This window comes from Lontra canadensis, unplaced genomic scaffold (genome assembly GCF_010015895.1).
Source record: "Lontra canadensis isolate GAN:19392208 unplaced genomic scaffold, GSC_riverotter_1.0 scaffold27, whole genome shotgun sequence".
Lineage (NCBI taxonomy): Eukaryota > Metazoa > Chordata > Mammalia > Carnivora > Mustelidae > Lontra > Lontra canadensis.
Genome location: NW_022631021.1, coordinates 11,182,356 through 11,199,722, shown reverse-complemented (window position 1 = coordinate 11,199,722; position 17,367 = coordinate 11,182,356). Strand labels below are relative to the sequence as shown.

At 35.9% G+C, this 17,367-nt stretch overlaps 1 protein-coding gene across 1 annotated transcript in view; it reads right to left on the bottom strand.

Moving 5' to 3' along the window:
- Window positions 1-17,367, bottom strand: part of EYS (eyes shut homolog) — a 1,652,140-nt gene that overhangs the window by 1,025,866 nt on the left and 608,907 nt on the right. The window contains 2 exon segments of the mRNA XM_032864581.1: window positions 11,564-11,642; window positions 12,562-12,730. Coding sequence (XP_032720472.1) covers window positions 11,564-11,642; window positions 12,562-12,730 — 248 coding nt within the window.

Here is a 17,367-nt window from a genome sequence, read left to right as displayed (position 1 = left end):
GTTGAGTTGTGGTTGAGGGGATGTACAGGTGAAAATATCAACCACTATCCAGGCAAGGTGCATCCTGGGAAGTGTGGGCACAAATGGAAGTCACCATCAAAAAGAAAGAAAAAAAAAAAAAAACAGCCAAAATGAGCCCTGAAAGTAAGATTTATAAAGTACAAAACAAAAACAAACAAAAATACCAAGAAAAGAGAAAAAAAAAAAAACAGTCAAAATGAGCACCCAGAATAAGATTTATAAAGTATAAAAACAAAAACAAACAAACAGAAAGACGGACAGAAGAAAAAAGGAAAAAAAAAAAAAAAAACCACAAAATAAAAAAGGGGAGGGGGTGATGGGAAGATGGTTATAATCCCTTGATGTGAGTGAGGAAGGGTATTTCAGTTCTTCCTGGGTGTATATATTGTTGTTTTTATTAGAGGGCTCAACTTTCCAGAGATACAGGGAAATTAAAACTGGTCTATATATAAAAGTAGTATTGAATAGGGAAAAAGAACTACATTGAAGCTTATATCTATATATATGTAAACAAAAGTAAAAGAGAAAAAGGTATATGTATGAAAAAGTTCAAGTTGAAAAGTTACTATGGAATATATTGTATTAAACTTCTAGTTGAAATGTTAAGTAGGTAAAAAAAAAAAAGAATCATGAGAAAGAATTTTAAGAAAAGAGAGAGAGAGAGAGAAAAGTATCTAAGAAATATAAAGGCTATGAGGCAATACTGGGAGCTTAATATACTGTTTTCTCCTGGTGTTGGGGTTTTACAGTTTTATGGGGTCCTTATGGTTGTTTTCCTCTTGTTCTTTTGGTTTGTCTCCTGGGGGAGAGGCTTGCTGCATTGTTTTTCAGTCAATCCTGCTTGGGTGGAGTTGCCCTGTGGGCTATCAAGGGGGCTGGGCTTCGTGGAAACCAGTTTTTCAGGCTTTTGTTCTCCGGAGGTTTTTGTTCTCTGGCAACTTTCATGCCTTTTTGGAGGGTCAGACCAAAGTAAACTGTCACATTCAGACCTCCACCTCAGAGAGAAGCTGCACTCTGCTCTTCTCTGAATGGTCCAGAACACACAGACGATCCCCTCTGCAAACTCCGTTGAACACCGAAGCCTCCCACAGGCCATTCATGGCACCCCCCAGCCACCCTCTCAGTGGTTGTCTGAGGCCCCCGCTGTACCCCTGTGCCACCAAAACCATGAGGGATACTGGTCCGGGTGAGCCTGGTCCCAGTTGCTGCTACCATTCTGGGATCACTGACTGAAGTCCATGCCAGGTCCTCTCAGTCCTGTTGGAGGCAGCAGCTGCTACCACAGCTGCTACCAGCCCCAGGAACTGCTGACTTGAGCCCACCCTGGGTGCCCTTAGCCCTGGCAGCAGTGGAGGTAGTGGAGGCAGCTGTATTGACTATGGCAGCCCAGCCCCAGGGACTGCTGACTCAAGCCCATGCCAGGTCCTCTCAGGTGCAGTTAAGTGGTAGCTGCAGCCATCCTGGGACTATGGGCTTAGGTCCACACCTGTAGCACCAGGTCCCAGCTATTGTCCGTTAAGTCCCTTTGTTCTGTTTGAGTGCTTTTATCAGTCTCTTCCATCTTGCAGTCACCAGTCTCCTTGCTATTGCTGGTCCCCAAACACAGGGCACTTTCACATTGGGGCATTACTTTCCAATGGCTTGCTTCTGGTGGCTCCCTCCCCCTTCTGTTTATCCTCTGATATCTGTCCACAAACTCCCCAACTCCTTTGTACCTCTGCACTGATCATCCTCTGCCCCCACAGAGATCCAGAAGTGTAGAATCTTGTATCTCAGTCTGATTTCATGGGTGTTCAGACTTCTCTGGTAGATATCTAGCTCAATTCAGGGTTGTTTTCTGTGCCTTGGCTATTGTTAATAATGCTGCAGTAAACATGGAACTACAGATAATTCTTCAAGGTAATGGTTTAATTTCCTTTGACAATTTAATCAGAAGTGTGATTACTAGATTGTTTGGTAGATTTTTTAATTTTTTGAGGAAGCTCCATAGTGTTTTCCATAGTGATTACCAATTTACATTGCCCCCATGACTGTACATTTGGGTTTCCTTTTTTCCACATCCTTGCCAACATCTGTTATTCTCTTGTGCTTTTGCTAACAGACATCCTAACAGGCATGGGACAAATATCTCGCTGTGGTTTTGATTTACATTTTCCTGATGATTAGTGATGTTCATCACCAAATATTTATTGGTCATTTGTATAGCTTCACTGTAAAAATGTCTATTCAAGCCTTCTGCCCATTTCTTAAGTTGAGTTTGGGGTTTTTGTTTGTTTTGCTATTAAGTTGCATGAGTTCCTTATATATTTTGGATATTAATCTCTTATTAGATATGTGGTTTGTGAATATTTTCTCCCATTCCCTAGGTAGCTCTTCATTTGGCTAATGGTTTCCTTTGCTATGCAGAAGCTTTTTAAGTTTTATGTAGGCCTTTTTATTTTTTTGCTTTCTTTGCTTTTGCCTTTGGTGTCAAACCCAAAAAATTATTGCTAAGATTAAATACCAAGGAGCTTACCAGCTATGTCTTCTTCTAGGAGTTTTAAGGTTTCAGGTCTTACATTCATGTCTCTAATCCATTTTGAGTTGATTTCATGATGATGTAAGAAAGAAGTTCAGAGTCATTATTTTGCATGTGGCTATCAGTTTTTCCAACACCATTTATTGAAGATACTGTCCTTTCCTCAGTCCTTTGTCATAAATTAATTTACCCTATTTGCATAGAGTTCTGGGCTCTTTATTATGTTCCATTATTCTATATTTCTGTTTTTATACCAAGCCAAACTCTTTGATTACTACAGCTTTGAATATAGATTAAAATCAGGAAGTGTAATACCTCCAGTTCCGTTTTCCTTTCTCAAGATTGCTTTGGCTGTTTGGAGTCCTTTGTGATTCCATATAAATATTAAGATTTTTTTTCTAGTTCTGTGGGAAATGCCTTTGGAATTTTGATAAGGGTAGTATTAAATCTAATTGGATATAAATTGGATATAAATTTATATAAATATATTCATATATACATTTATATTTATACATAAATATATATTATTTATATATATAAATATAAAAATTTATATAAATATAAATTGGATATAAATCCCTTTAGGAAGTATGGACACTTTAATAATATTAATTCTTCCATCCAAGAATAGGAAATATCTTTTGTTTCTTTCTTTCCATTTTTTTGGTAACTTCTTTAATCATCTTTTATCAGTATTTTATAGTGTTAAGTATACAGATCTTTCACCGCCTACTTGGTCAAGGTTATTCCTAAATATTTTATTCTTTTTGGTGTTATTATAAATGGGATTGTTTTCTTAATTTCTCTATTAGTTCATTGTTGGTGTATAGAAATGCAGCTGTTTTTCTGTACTCGCATGTCCCTGCTAACAACTTAACTTTGAATATATATATAAAAGCTCTAGATTTATATATTCTTAAAATTTGGGATGCTAGGTGTGGGGTCCAAACCCATCATTTCTCAGGGAGAAGCTAGAAGTTAGGGATTTCTTCCTGAATGTATAGCACTGTGCAAGAGTGGGATTTATGGTGAGAGTGTGTCTCAACCTTTCTGACCCATTTCATTGTGAGTATTTTCTCAGGTGCCCAATGTGTAGTAGTTTCTGGATTTCTCCCAAGGGAAACTGCTGCATGCATTGTTTAGTACACTCAGCACATCCACAGCAGGAGGGAAAGTCAGGTGCCTCGTATGTTACCATTTTGGTCCACAGTTTTATTGTGTGTCTGATCAGAATCTTTTAATTAGCCACTTTTCCCAATTGTCCAAATTTGTGTCTAGTATTTCTTCATCCTATAGTCCCAGAAATACAGGGAATTTGTGGAGTCAGAGGAACTTAGATAATGTCTGTATTACTTTTGAAGCATTTGAGTATTTTTATACTTGTCTACTACTTTTACCAACTTATTAAATAAATGGTATTTTGGTAATTTATTATTGGTGCATTTATGTGTAAAATGGCAATAATTTCATCCACTTCATACAGGTTCCCATGAGAATTAAATAAAATAATAAATATAAAGTAATTAGCCCTGTTCCTGGGACATAACAGCTGCTCAGTAAATGTTATCTTATTTCCCTTTATACTATGATGGTCAAAGGCCTTGCCAGCCTCTATCTCAGCCATTCAGCTAGAACAGAAAATGAGTTTTTTAGTATATTTAGTGTCTACCATATCATGCCATAAGTTTCTTAAGTTTATATTTTATTTCTTTAAGATTTTTATTTATTTATTTGACAGAGATCACAAGTAGGCAGAGAGACAGGCAGAGAGAGAGAGGAGGGAAGCAGACTCCCTGCTAAGCAGAGAGCCCAATGCAGGGCTCGATACCAGGACTCTGGGATCATGACCTGAGCCAAAGGCAGAGGCTTTAACCCACTGAGCCACCCAGGTACCCCAAATTTATATTTTAGATATTACATATGTGCTTATATTCTGGAAAACACAAAGCATGGTGCTTTAAACAAGGTATGACATCATTTTTCAAGGTAATGTTAACTCTGAAAAGGTTTGCACCATATAATTATGAGAAATAATTTATGAAATTTTATGACATCACTAGTAAACCATTTTTGTATACTCTTAACATGTTGTCTACACAATACTTGTTAATGGATATACAAAAATATGAATCATTTGCACTCTGGAGTCTAAGTTACTAAATCTTCAAAGATAATTACATATATAAACATGAGATTTTTTTTACATTTTACTCTGTAAAGTGATATTTTTTAAAGCTATCAATGGTTGACATTTATGCTTATAAACAGTGACTTTTAAGAAATTTTAACATAACAATAAAAACTCACACTGAAAAGGCTAATGTGAAGCCACTGCATTCATATCATTTATCACATGAAAAATTAAGGATTTGTCAAAATCACCAGAGAGTTTAATTAGTATCCTTTTCAATAAGAAATAGATTGTGCCCTTGACTATAAAACTCAAGTCATGCTATGCTTAGAACCCAGATGGTGGTCTTTTACACTCACCCAAGTGATACAGTTAAATGTATGTTTTTATAAATGAATGCCATTTGGATATTTGTTTTACCTTTGCTGAAAATGTAAACTCCTTAAGGATAACCGAGGGCACTGAGTAGACTTAGTGCAGGTACTGCAGTTATTTTCGTGGAATGTAAATGCAGAATTCCATAGGGAATGACATGGAAACAACGTGTTTTCCTCTTAGGCCTACAGCTAGGTATACATAGAATGATTTATTAGAAAGCATTACATAAACTAATTGAATTATATCTCCCATGGGAAGAAAGGGATCATTTTTAGACTGCCAAAAGTTCTGTCTCTGGGGTTTACAAGAATCTTTTACTAAATTAATTAGCAGGCTTAATGGAAAATACAAAAGCAATTTCTTTTTAGAAAAAAATCAAATATTCATTTAAAATTCTTGGTCTTTCCTGGTGCAAAACATAAGGCTGATACCTTTCCTTCTGTTCATCATTTATATTACTTTGCTATACCCTATTTAAATATAATAAAGTGACTTCCAAGTAGAATTTACTAATTCTACTAATTAACTAAAATAGTTACTAGGAAGAAGATTTTATTTGATACTCAATTTAATCTGCTTTATGATGTTTTGATATAGAGAAAATGCACTTGTTTAATTTGCTATTTCAACAAATCAAACAAGATTATGAAATGCCCAAGTTGGGATTTCTGTAGTAAATATTATTTTTTCTCTATTAAAAATGTGTCTGACATACTTCCAAGAAAGAAAGCCACTGAAATACAAGAAAACAAAACCACTGTCTTAGAAATAGCCTGAAATGCACAAATCAATCAAATATAAGAAGGAAAAGTACATCAGGGTTGAAATTAAACACTGTGCTAAATTCATGAAATGAATGCCTGATGCTTCATTTGGTTAAGCATCTCTCTTGATTTCTGCTCAGGTCAGGATCTCAGGTCCTGAGATGGAACCCCATTTGGGCTTTGTGCTTAGCAGGGAGTCTGCTTCTCTCCTGATCCTCCCCCTGCTCTCTCTCTCTCTCTCTCTCAAGTAAATAAATAAATAAATTCTTTGAAAAACAAGCAAGGAAAATAAAACAAAAACAGAAACAAAACAAGTTTGCTTTTGGTTTCTCCCCTCAAATCCTAACATAAACTTTGCTGTCTCACTTGCCAAGGAACATCAAATTTATCACTCTGCCCCATACTGACTTGAGTGTTCTTTTCCATCAGTACTGCGCATGGTTCTCCACTGCTCTTTAACCTAGAAAGACAGATTCAGGGAGCCTGGGTGGCTCAGTCAGTTAAGCATCTGCTTTCGGCTCAGATCATGATCTTGGGGTCCTGGGATGGAGACCCATGTCAGCCTCCCTGCTCAGTGTGGAGTCTGCATCTCCCTCTGCCCTCTCCCACCCCCATCTCGTGCTCTCTCACTCTCAAATAAATAAGTAAAATCTTAGAAAAAAAAGACAGACATTGATCTATGAATGCCCTTCAGAGACTATTATTAGGGCATTGCAAAACAGAGGAAGTTAGGTCAGCTAAGTAACAAACACATTTACATCTATATTGATATCTCCATTAGAACTGGTAAGCAGGAGGTATTTCTGAAAACTATTTTATTTCTGTTTCGCATAGATAAAAAATATTCAGTATTTGCAAAATGAATGACCAAAATTACATTTAGAGTGTACTTAATGTACTAGTAAAAAGAACACTTAAAAAAACCTCTGTTGAACTGTAATTAATATAGATGACAGCATGAAATTTTAAAAAGCAGAAGAACAGAACAGATAATCCTAAACTGACCCACATATAGGAACTTAGTGCATGAAAAATTAGGCACCCGGAATCAATAAATGACAGACCCTTTGACAAAAATTCTTAGAAAATTCATTTCCCCTACTTTATATCAATCATAATAATATATTCACTGTGGATTAAAGTTCTAAGTGTTATCAATCCTAAAATTATAGATCAGAATATAAAAAATAATTTAAATATTGCTGCATGAAAAGACTTTCTAAGGAGAGATGGAAAGCCCAGTGTCAGAAAGAAAAAAGTAAAGAAAAATACAAAAAATATGGTGTAAGAGAACAGTCCAGTTTCATTCTTCTGCATGTGGCTGTCCAATTGTCCCAGAACTATTCATTTAAGAAACTGTTTTATTTTTCCATTGGATAGTCTTTCCTGCTTTGTTGAAGATTAGTTGACCATAGAGTTGAGCATCCATTTCTGGGCTCTTCATTCTGTTCCATTGGTCTATGTGTCTGTTTTTATGCCAGTACCATGCTGTCTTGGTGATCACATCTTTATAATATAGCTTGAAGTCAGGCACTGTGATGGCACAGGTTTGGTTTTCTTTTTAACCTTCCCCTAGTGATGGGCATTAAGGAGAGCATGTGATCCAATCAGCATTGGGTGTTATACACAACTAATGAATCATTGAACGCTACATCAAAAACTAATGATGTATTCTATGTTGCCTAATTGAAGTTAATAAAAAAATACAAAAAATACAAAAATATCACATTTTACAAGTCTTATAAAGACCTGAGCTAAAATAAAGAGTCAGATGCTTAACTGATTGAGCCACTAAGGTGCCCCTAAGTGAGGTTCTTCAACACTTATCTGGAAAATGTAGCTATTAAAAGGAATGCATTAGGTTCTTTCTACAGTCTTTTTGTGCCATCGTAATGGTGCACATGAATGTCCTGGCAGATGCTCTCAAGAGCATTAATGATCTGAAAAGAGAGACAAACTCTAGGTTCTTAATAGGCCATACTCCAAAGTCATCGTCTGGTTTCTAACTATAATGATGAAGCATGGTTACTTTGGTGAATTTGAAATCACTGATAATCAAAGAGCTTGGAAATTGTTGTTAACCTCATGGAAAGGTTAAACAAGTGTGGAATGACCACCTCAGATTTAAGGTACAACTCAAAGATCTAAAAACATGGAAAAATAATCTGCTTCTGTCCCATCAGTTTGGTTTCACTGTACTCAACAACAGCTGGTATCAAAGACCATGAAGAAGCAAAATGAAAATACAGGAGGGAAAATCCAATTCTTTTTCTAGGTATGTAATACATACATGAAAATAAAATGCCCTAATGGACATAAATAAGTAAAAGGAATGAGTCAAGACTCTTTGTATTACAATGCAATGGTTCCTAAGATACACTAAGTGAAACAAAAAGCCATTTAATAAGGAGGGTAATGAGTACAGTTTTATGTTAAAATAAAATAAAAATAAATAAATTAATTAATAAAATAAAATAAAGTAAAATAAAAATAGTAATGTGGCAGGATACAAAAATCAATGTACAGAAATCAGTTGTTTTCTTATACACTAACAATGAAAATATAGAAAGGGAAATTAAAGAATTGATTCTAGTAATTATAGCACTAAGAACCATAAGATACCTGGGAATAAACCTAACCAAATAGGTAAAGGATCTGTACTCGAGGAACTACAGAACACTCAAGAAAGAAATTGGAGAAGACATAAAAAGATGGAAAAACATTCCATGCTCATGGATTGGAAGAATAAACATTGTTAAAATGTCTATACTGCCTAGAGCCATCTATACTTTCAATGCCATACCAATCAAAATTCCACTGGCATTTTTCAAAGTGCTGGAATAAACAATCCTAAACTTGTATGAAACCAGAAGAGACCCCAAATTGCTAAGGAAATGTTGAAAAAGAAAAACAAAACTGGGAGCAACACGTTGCCTGATTTCAAACTTTATTACAAAGCTGTGATTACCAAGACAGCATGGTACTAGTACAAAAACAGACACATAGACCAGTGGAACAGAGTAGAGAGCCCAGATATGAACCCTCAACTCTATGGTCAAATAATCTTTGACAAAGCAGGAAAAAATGTACAGTGACGTTAGTCTCTTCAATAAATGGTGCTGGGAAAATTGGACATCTATGTATAGAAAAATGAAACTTGACTATTCCCTTACACCATACACAAAGATAAACTCGAAATGGATAGAAGACCTCATCATGAGGCAGGAATCTATCAAAATCCTAGAGAAGAACATAGGCAGTAACCTCTTCGACATTGGCCACAGCAACTTCCTTCAAGACACAGCTCCAAAGGCAAGGGAAATAAAAGCAAAAATGACCTTTTGGGACTTCATCAAGATCAAAAGCTTCTGCACAACAAAGGAAACAGTCAACAAAACAAAGAGGCAGCCCATGGAGTGGGAGAAGATATATATATATATTATATCCAAGATCTATAAAGAGCTCCTCAAACTCAACACACACAAAACAGATAATCATGCCAAAAAATGGGCAGAAGACATGAACAGACTTCTTCTCCAAAGAAGACCTACAAGTGTCTAACAGACACATGAAAAAATGTTCATCATCATTAGCCATCAGGGAAATTAAAATCACTTTGAGATACCACCTTCCACCAGTTAGAATGGTCAAAATCAACAAGACAGTAAACAACAAGTGTTGGAGAGGATGTGGAGAAAGGGGAACCCTCTTACACTGTTGGTGGGAATGCAAGTTGTTGCAGCCACTTTGGAAAACAGTGTGGAGATTCCTTAAGAAATTAAAAATAGAGCTACTCTATGACCCTATGCAATTGCACTACTGGGTAATTACCCCAAAGATACAGATGTACAAATACAGATACAGATAAAAGATACAGATGTAGCGAAAAGAAGGACCATCTGTACCCCAATGTTCATAGCAGCAATGGCCACAGTTGCCAAACTGTAGAAAGAGCCAAAATGCCCTTCAACAGATGAGTGGATAAAGAAGATATGGTCCATATATACAATGGGATATTATGCCTCCATCAAAAAGGATGAATACCCAACTTTTGCAACAACATGGATGGGACTGGAGGATATTATGCTGAGTGAAATACATCAAGCAGAGAGAGTCAATTATCATATGCTTTCACTTACTTGTGGAGCGTAAGGAATAACATGGAGGACATTGAGAGAAGGAGAGGAGAAGTGAGTTGGGGGAAATTGGAGGGGGAGACGAACCAGGATAGACTGTGGACTTTGAGAAACAAACTGAGGGTTTTGGAGGTGAGGAAGGTAGGGGCTTGGGTGAGCCTAATGGTGAGTATTAAGGAGGGCACTGTATTGCATGGAGCATGTATTGCATGGGTGTAAAAAAGATAAAAAAATAAAAGATATAAGGAAGAAATCTAGAAGTACATAGGTAGAATTTTAATAATTGTTCTCACAATATTGCATGTATGTGTGTATGAATATATACAACTCTCTATATAAAAGAAAATATTTATTTACCTATATGTTTAATTCTGAAGAATGCTATATTTATACTACCAAGAGATAGGGTTTTAGAGATTGCCACAGGCAATATGTATAACAGTGCAAACAAGATAGATGCCTTGTCCATTCTTACCAGGGAATTTATTAATTATGACACTCCTTTTCCACATCAAGTATGGCCTCACTATCTAGAACCAAATCAATGTAACAGCAATAAATAATTAAGTTTAAAAAATAATGTGTCAGAAAATGTGTTAATTGTTTTACATGCGTTATCTAATTTAATCCTCACAACAACCAACAACCCAAGAGTGGGGTGTTATGATGACTGCCCTCATTGAATAGCTAAAATATGATTTCAGAATATAAGTAATTTATCTAAGAACACATAGAAACTAAATAGCAAGACAGTGGTTCAATCCTGTTTCTCCTTAATGCATTTAACCATCCCAACACTCCCTCTGAAAGGACCATTTACTGAATACCCACCATGTCATATGTGCATTATCACACCAATGACTGTGTGATGTAGAAATTATTGTAGCTTTATTTTATGGCCAAGGGAGAGGCAAAGGATTTAAATAAAATATCCATAGTATCACAATATTAGAAGCTCTTTTTAGTCACAATATTTTCTTCTTATACCATGTGAGAGGAATGATTTGGAAGAATGTCCTATTATTCAGGAAGGCTCACAAGATTCTCATCTCCAAAATATGGTCTCAAACTTCAAGTAACTGACATTTCTCAACTAATTAGGCATCCCACATAAAATGCCATGTGTCAATCACACTGCAGACTCCTGAAGACTCAAAAAAGATCATGAAAGTATTATAGGTGTTGGTGTTCTTTACATGTATCCACCTCTTGGCACGTATAGCCAGTATTTATGTTCTTGTGATATCTGAATCAATTTAATGTCCTCTCATCCCTAAACATCCACAGACATCTGTATGTCCTAAGACCAGAAAGGGGGAGGCAGACGGCAAAGAATAATCCTTTTGAGCCTTCTTTTGACAATAATCACTTCTAGGACTTAATTAATGAGGGACCCAGATTGCAGAAATTGTTGATAACAAGACACAGAGGAGGAAAAATGAAAAGAAGCTAAGATCTTAGTTCTGTTTGGAGTAGCTGAGAAACTCCAAAGAAGAAAGGTGAGAGAACAGTTAAATCATCAATAACTGCTGAAGAAATGACTCTGAAACCTATAACGAGTACTTTGGTTTTTCTTCTGAATTACTTCAAATTTAATAAAAATTATGAAACTTACATTAATCTTGATCTCACATCTTGAGCTAGTCCATTCTGCAACAAATGAACATTGATACTCGCTAACGAGATCTATACATCTGGAACACAGAATTACATTTTTAAATAAGTAAGACAGTAAAGCATAATTTCAAAGGAGTTTCACTATTTAAAGTTTTTCTTTTCCAGTTAAGGGAAAAAACATACATTCCCATGAGCAATAGAAGGCAGAGTCTGTTCCTGCTTCTTATCCTTCAAGGTGACTGGACTGAAAGAACAGATCAATTTTAATTTTTGCCATCTTCCCCATGGCAATGTAAAGAAAGAAAAGTTCTAAAGATAAAAAGTACATCTAGAGTTTATGTTGGGAACTGAAGTCAGCTATGGCCAAATTGCACTGCAATGAGCTACCATCCTCATCCTCTCTCCCTGCTTACAAAGTCAGTGGCAGGGCTAGAGAAGAAAAATAATGCTGCAGGGAAAGGCTCGTGCATTCTTCTTTGCCACCTGCATCTCCTAGAAATATCTAGGGTCTAAATTTGCATGAACTAATATTCTATCCATGAGCAGGAGAGTTATTATATAATTCCATAAATAGAGTAAAAAAATACCTTACATGTACATGGGGATGAGAGAGCCAGTCTACTTAGGGACATTTTAAATTCTAAGTGTGTGGTATTATCCCTTCACAGAGCAAATAATAGAATGTCTCATCATCTTACCAGCTACTTCTATTACTGTGAGCAGTTACCTTTAAGTATATTAAAGTCCAATTAATCCACAGTTATTGAAAATTACTTTATGCTAATGAGCAGAAATAAAAGAAGGGCAGAGATAATGTATCGGTACATGGCATTAAGTGGAACAGGCAGCATCTGTCATCTTAACTGTACTTAGGTCTCGTTTTATGAAAGAGCATAATTAAAATAATCGTTATCAACTTTCCCTTGACATTAATTCTTAAATATTGTGAGTTAAATTTACTTTCTGATTTAATAATAGAAAAACAAAAATAGTTACCTTCCATATAGACAAGGATTTGAGAGGCAATCATTTGCATTTTTTTCACAGCATGTTCCAAAAAATCCACTCTTGCAGTCACAAGCATGATTGATGCCACCAATACAAGTTCCATCATGGAGACAGGGATCTGATAGACATTCATCTATATTTACTTCACAATCAATGCCTATAATAGAAGAGACAAGACAAAACATGAGACCATTTAAATGTAAAACTCCAAAGTTTATTCATTATGGTAAACACCAAAAAATCAAGGATCCTTCCCTGTAAAGGTAACTTGACATATTGTAGCAAAAGAAAACATTTTTTCAAGGTTAAACATGTTTAGAGGTCTATAAACTCTCATACTACTAATTTAATGTAAATGAGAAAAACAAAGCACAAGCTTAATCTGCTTTAGAAATTTGTCTTTAGTGCAAGCAATTGCTAATTGAGAATGTTAGTGAAGTAATCAATTATATCAATTTGGCACTGTAAACACTAATTCAAGATTTTTTTCAGTTTTTTTTTTTTTTTAAATAATGATTCTTGACAGTCAAATATTTCTCACTTATAGGGGTTAAGAAAGAGTTTGAATTTTTCTAACTTTGGTCTTGGTGAGTCTATTAATGTGCTGACTGACATTTCTAAATGAAACCTAATTTTGGCAAAATACCTGGTGTCTTCAAAGGCTAAGTTTTAAATACTTATTAAGCACCGACCATGTACTACCTCTGTGCTCAACTAGGGGTACCAAACAGTAAAGGGAAAAACAAAACAAAGCAAGAAAAGACAGTGAACCTGTTAATCCAGAAATGTGATGTCAGAGGTAATATTTATAGATAGAAAACATCTGGAGAACCACATAAACAAAGCTTAATCAGAAGCTAGATTGTATTTCAGGTTTTACATGTGAGAAGTATTAGGAAGAAGTTGAGAGACATGGTAAAAATGGTTGGAATAATCCCTCTGTTATTGCGTCCATCTGTACTGAGCATCTAGCTACCATCAACTGAGCACTTACTGGCACACCACGCCTTGTGCTGGAGACTTTACATATATTATCTTAGTTAATGGTCATCTATCCTGGAGGTAGGTAATACTAAGTCTAACTCACTGGTAAATAAGCAAAGGTTTGGAGAGTTTAAATAATGTTTTCAAATCACACAGGCCATAAAAGCAGATTGGGATTTGAATCATGTGGACTATTCCGCAGCTGCTATGATATGTGCATAAATTACTATGCTGAGTAATACAATAGATACTGTTAAAAACAAGAAAACAGACCCAAAATAGTATCTTATGCAAGCCCCACGTCACCAAACCAAGACTGAATTACAGTTTCAGCTCTCCCAGAAATGGAGTCTTAAACCAGTCAGTCAAGAATCACCTGATCAGCACCAGTTAGGTAGTCTGCCTGATAGACCCCTGCCAGCCCCAAATGATTGCAATAACCAATCTGCCTTTTTTGTCTAGTGTATCTTCCTTGTCCCTGCTCCTTTCAGGCTATAAAAGTCATTTTGCACAGCTCCTTGGAGCTCCAATCTATGTATTAGATTGGATGCTGCCCCATTTGACTCAATTTTTGTGCAAGTAAACTCTTAAAATTTTAACATGCTTCAGTTTGTCTTTTAACATAATGTTTAGTTGAGAATAAGGATAAGCGTATTAAATACGAAGCTATTATAATGCTTAAAACAGTTATAAATAAACTAGTTGGAAATAAAGAGAAGATTATAAACAAGTTTATTATGATGAAGAAAATAATAATAATGATAATAATAATAACTGATACTTGAAGACCTTACTATATGCCCGGTACTGTTGAGAACGTATATAGATTAACTCATTTAAGCTTTACAATAGTTTTCTGACATGGAAATTGCTCTTCCCATTTTATAGAATAAGAAAATGAAGCACAAGATCTCATGGCTAGTAAATGGCAGAGCACATGCTACTAGCTACTACGTGATACCATCATACCACATCCTAATATGTAACATTAGGCATCTGTCCTAATGACAGACCAAAATGAGTGCTTCAGGCATTTAAGAAATAGAAGTAATTGAGCCTATATCTGAGAAAGAGGATGAAGAAAGCTTCGATGGTCATGGTGAAGAGGAACCCAAGAAAATTCAGATAAATAGTTTGAAAGAATTAGGTATCTCAGCATTTGTCTGCATACCAGCAAAAAAGCTGGGGAGGACAAGGCTATTGGCAGATAGGCAGCCATTTTACAAAGTGATATCGTAACTTAACTAATTTTCATATCATTTGTAGAACTATCTATTCAAATGGATGTTATTTAGAGCAATCACACTGAGAGTCTGTGATTTATTGCAAATGAGGCTTCAAATGCAAAGAATGTTTTTGGAAATTCTCTTTATAAACTGTCAGTTTTCAAGTCAAAATCCTATTATGTAATGGTAACTTATTTATTTATTTATTTTTTTACCGTAAATGTTATTACCCAAATAGAACTTTGGATATTAATAATGCTATAAAAGTAATATGTATAAATTGCTCAAATCCACAGCTGTTTTAAAAGGGCCATCAGAAATTAGGTTCAGAATATGGATTGAAAATCATAATAGTGCACATCAGACTATTAAGAATAAAAACAAAAAAGGACCCCCTTTCCTAATCTCTGGCTCTGTGGCTCATGTTACACAGGTTACTATCTTTTCTTGACAAAAATCACAACTATATTGTATCAAATGAGTGATTTTGGTGTTTCCAGAGGCATTATTATTCTAATTAATAAGATGACTAAAAGTGTCTGTAGAACTATGTAGAATGCTGGCAGAATCAGTGATGAAAATTTCAGTTAAAAAGAGATGGTCCAGGAGGAGTCAAGATGGCGGAGAAGTAGCAGGCTGAGACTACTTCAGGTTGCGGGAGATCGGCTAGATAGCTTATCTAAAGATTGCAAACACCTACAAATCCAACAGGAGATTGAAGAGAAGAAGAACAGCAATTATAGAAACAGAAAATCAACCACTTTCTGAAAGGTAGGACTGGCGGAGAAGTGAATCCAAAGCGACGGGAAGATAGACCACGGGGGGAGGGGCCGGCTCCTGGCAAGCACCGGAGCAACGGAGCACAAAATCAGGACTTTTAAAAGTCTGTTCCGCTGAGGGACATCGCTTCAGAGGCTTAACCGGGGTGAAGCCGACGCAGGGTCACTTGAGAATCACTACAACAGGCCCCTCCCCCAGAAGATCAACAAGAAACCCAGCCAGGACCAAGTTCACCTACCAAGGAGTGCGGTTTCAATACCAAGGAGAGCAGCGGAATTCCAGAGGAGGAGAAAGCAAAGCACGGAGCACATGGCTTTCTCCCCATGAGTCTTTAGCCTTGCAGTTAATTTTTTTTTCTTTTCAATTTTTTTTTCTCTTCTTCTGCTAAATTTTTTTAACTTTTACCCTTATCTTTTTTAACGTTTTTTTAACTAGTTTATCTAATATATATATATATATTTCCTTTTTATATTTTTTCATTATTGGTTTTCTTTTTTTATTTGTTTCTTTTTTCTTTTTTTTTTTTTTTCCTTCTGAACCTCTTTTTATCTCCTTCCCCCCCTTTCGATTTGGGATCTCTTCTGATTTGGCTAAAGCATATTTTCCTGGGGTTGTTGCCACCCATTTAGTATTTTACTTGTTCCTTCATATACTCTTATCTGGACAAAATGACAAGGCGGAAAAATTCACCACAAAAAAAAGAACAAGAGGCAGTACCAAAGGCTAGGGACCTAATCAATACAGACATTGGTAATATGTCAGATCTAGAGTTCAGAATGACGATTCTCAAGGTTCTAGCCAGGCTCGAAAAAGGCATGGAAGATATTAGAGAAAGCCTCTCGGGAGATATAAAAGCCCTACTGGAGAACTAAAAGAACTAAAATCTAATCAAGTTGAAATCAAAAAAGCTATTAATGAGGTGCAATAAAAAATAGAGGCTCTCACTGCTAGGATAAATGAGGCAGAAGAGAGAATTAGCGATATAGAAGACCAAATGACAGAGAATAAAGAAGCTGAGCAAAAGAGGGACAAACAGCTACTGGACCACGAGGGGAGAATTTGAGAGATAAGTGACACCATAAGACGAAACAACATTAGAATAATTGGGATTCCAGAAGAAGAAGAAACAGAGAGCGGAGCAGAAGGTATATTGGAGAGAATTATTGGAGAGAATTTCCCCAATATGGCAAAGGGAACAAACATCAAAATCCAGGAGATCCAGAGAACCCCCCTCAAAATCAATAAGAATAGGTCCACACACCGTCACCTAATAGTCAAATTTACAAGTCTTAGTGACAAAGAGAAAATCCTGAAAGCAGCCCGGGAAAAGAAGTCTGTAACATACAATGGTAAAAATATTAGATTGGCAGCAGACTTATCCACAGAGACCTGGCAGGCCAGAAAGAGCTGGCATGATATATTCAGAGTACTAAACGAGAAAAACATGCAGACAAGAATACTATATCCAGCTAGGCTATCATTGAAAATAGAAGGAGAGATTAAAAGCTTCCAGGACAAACAAAAACTGAAAGAATTTGCAAACACCTAGCCAGCTCTACAGGAAATATTGAAAAGGGTCCTCTAAGCAAAGAGAGAGCCTAAAAGTAGTAGATCAGAAAGGAACAGAAACAATATACAATAACAGTCACCTTACAGGCAATACAATGGCACTAAATTCATATCTCTCAATAGTTACCCTAATGTTAAAGGGCTAAATGCCCCAATCAAAAGACGCAGGGTATCAGAATGGATTAAAAAACAAAACCCATCTATATGTTGCCTACAAGAAACTCATTTTAAACCC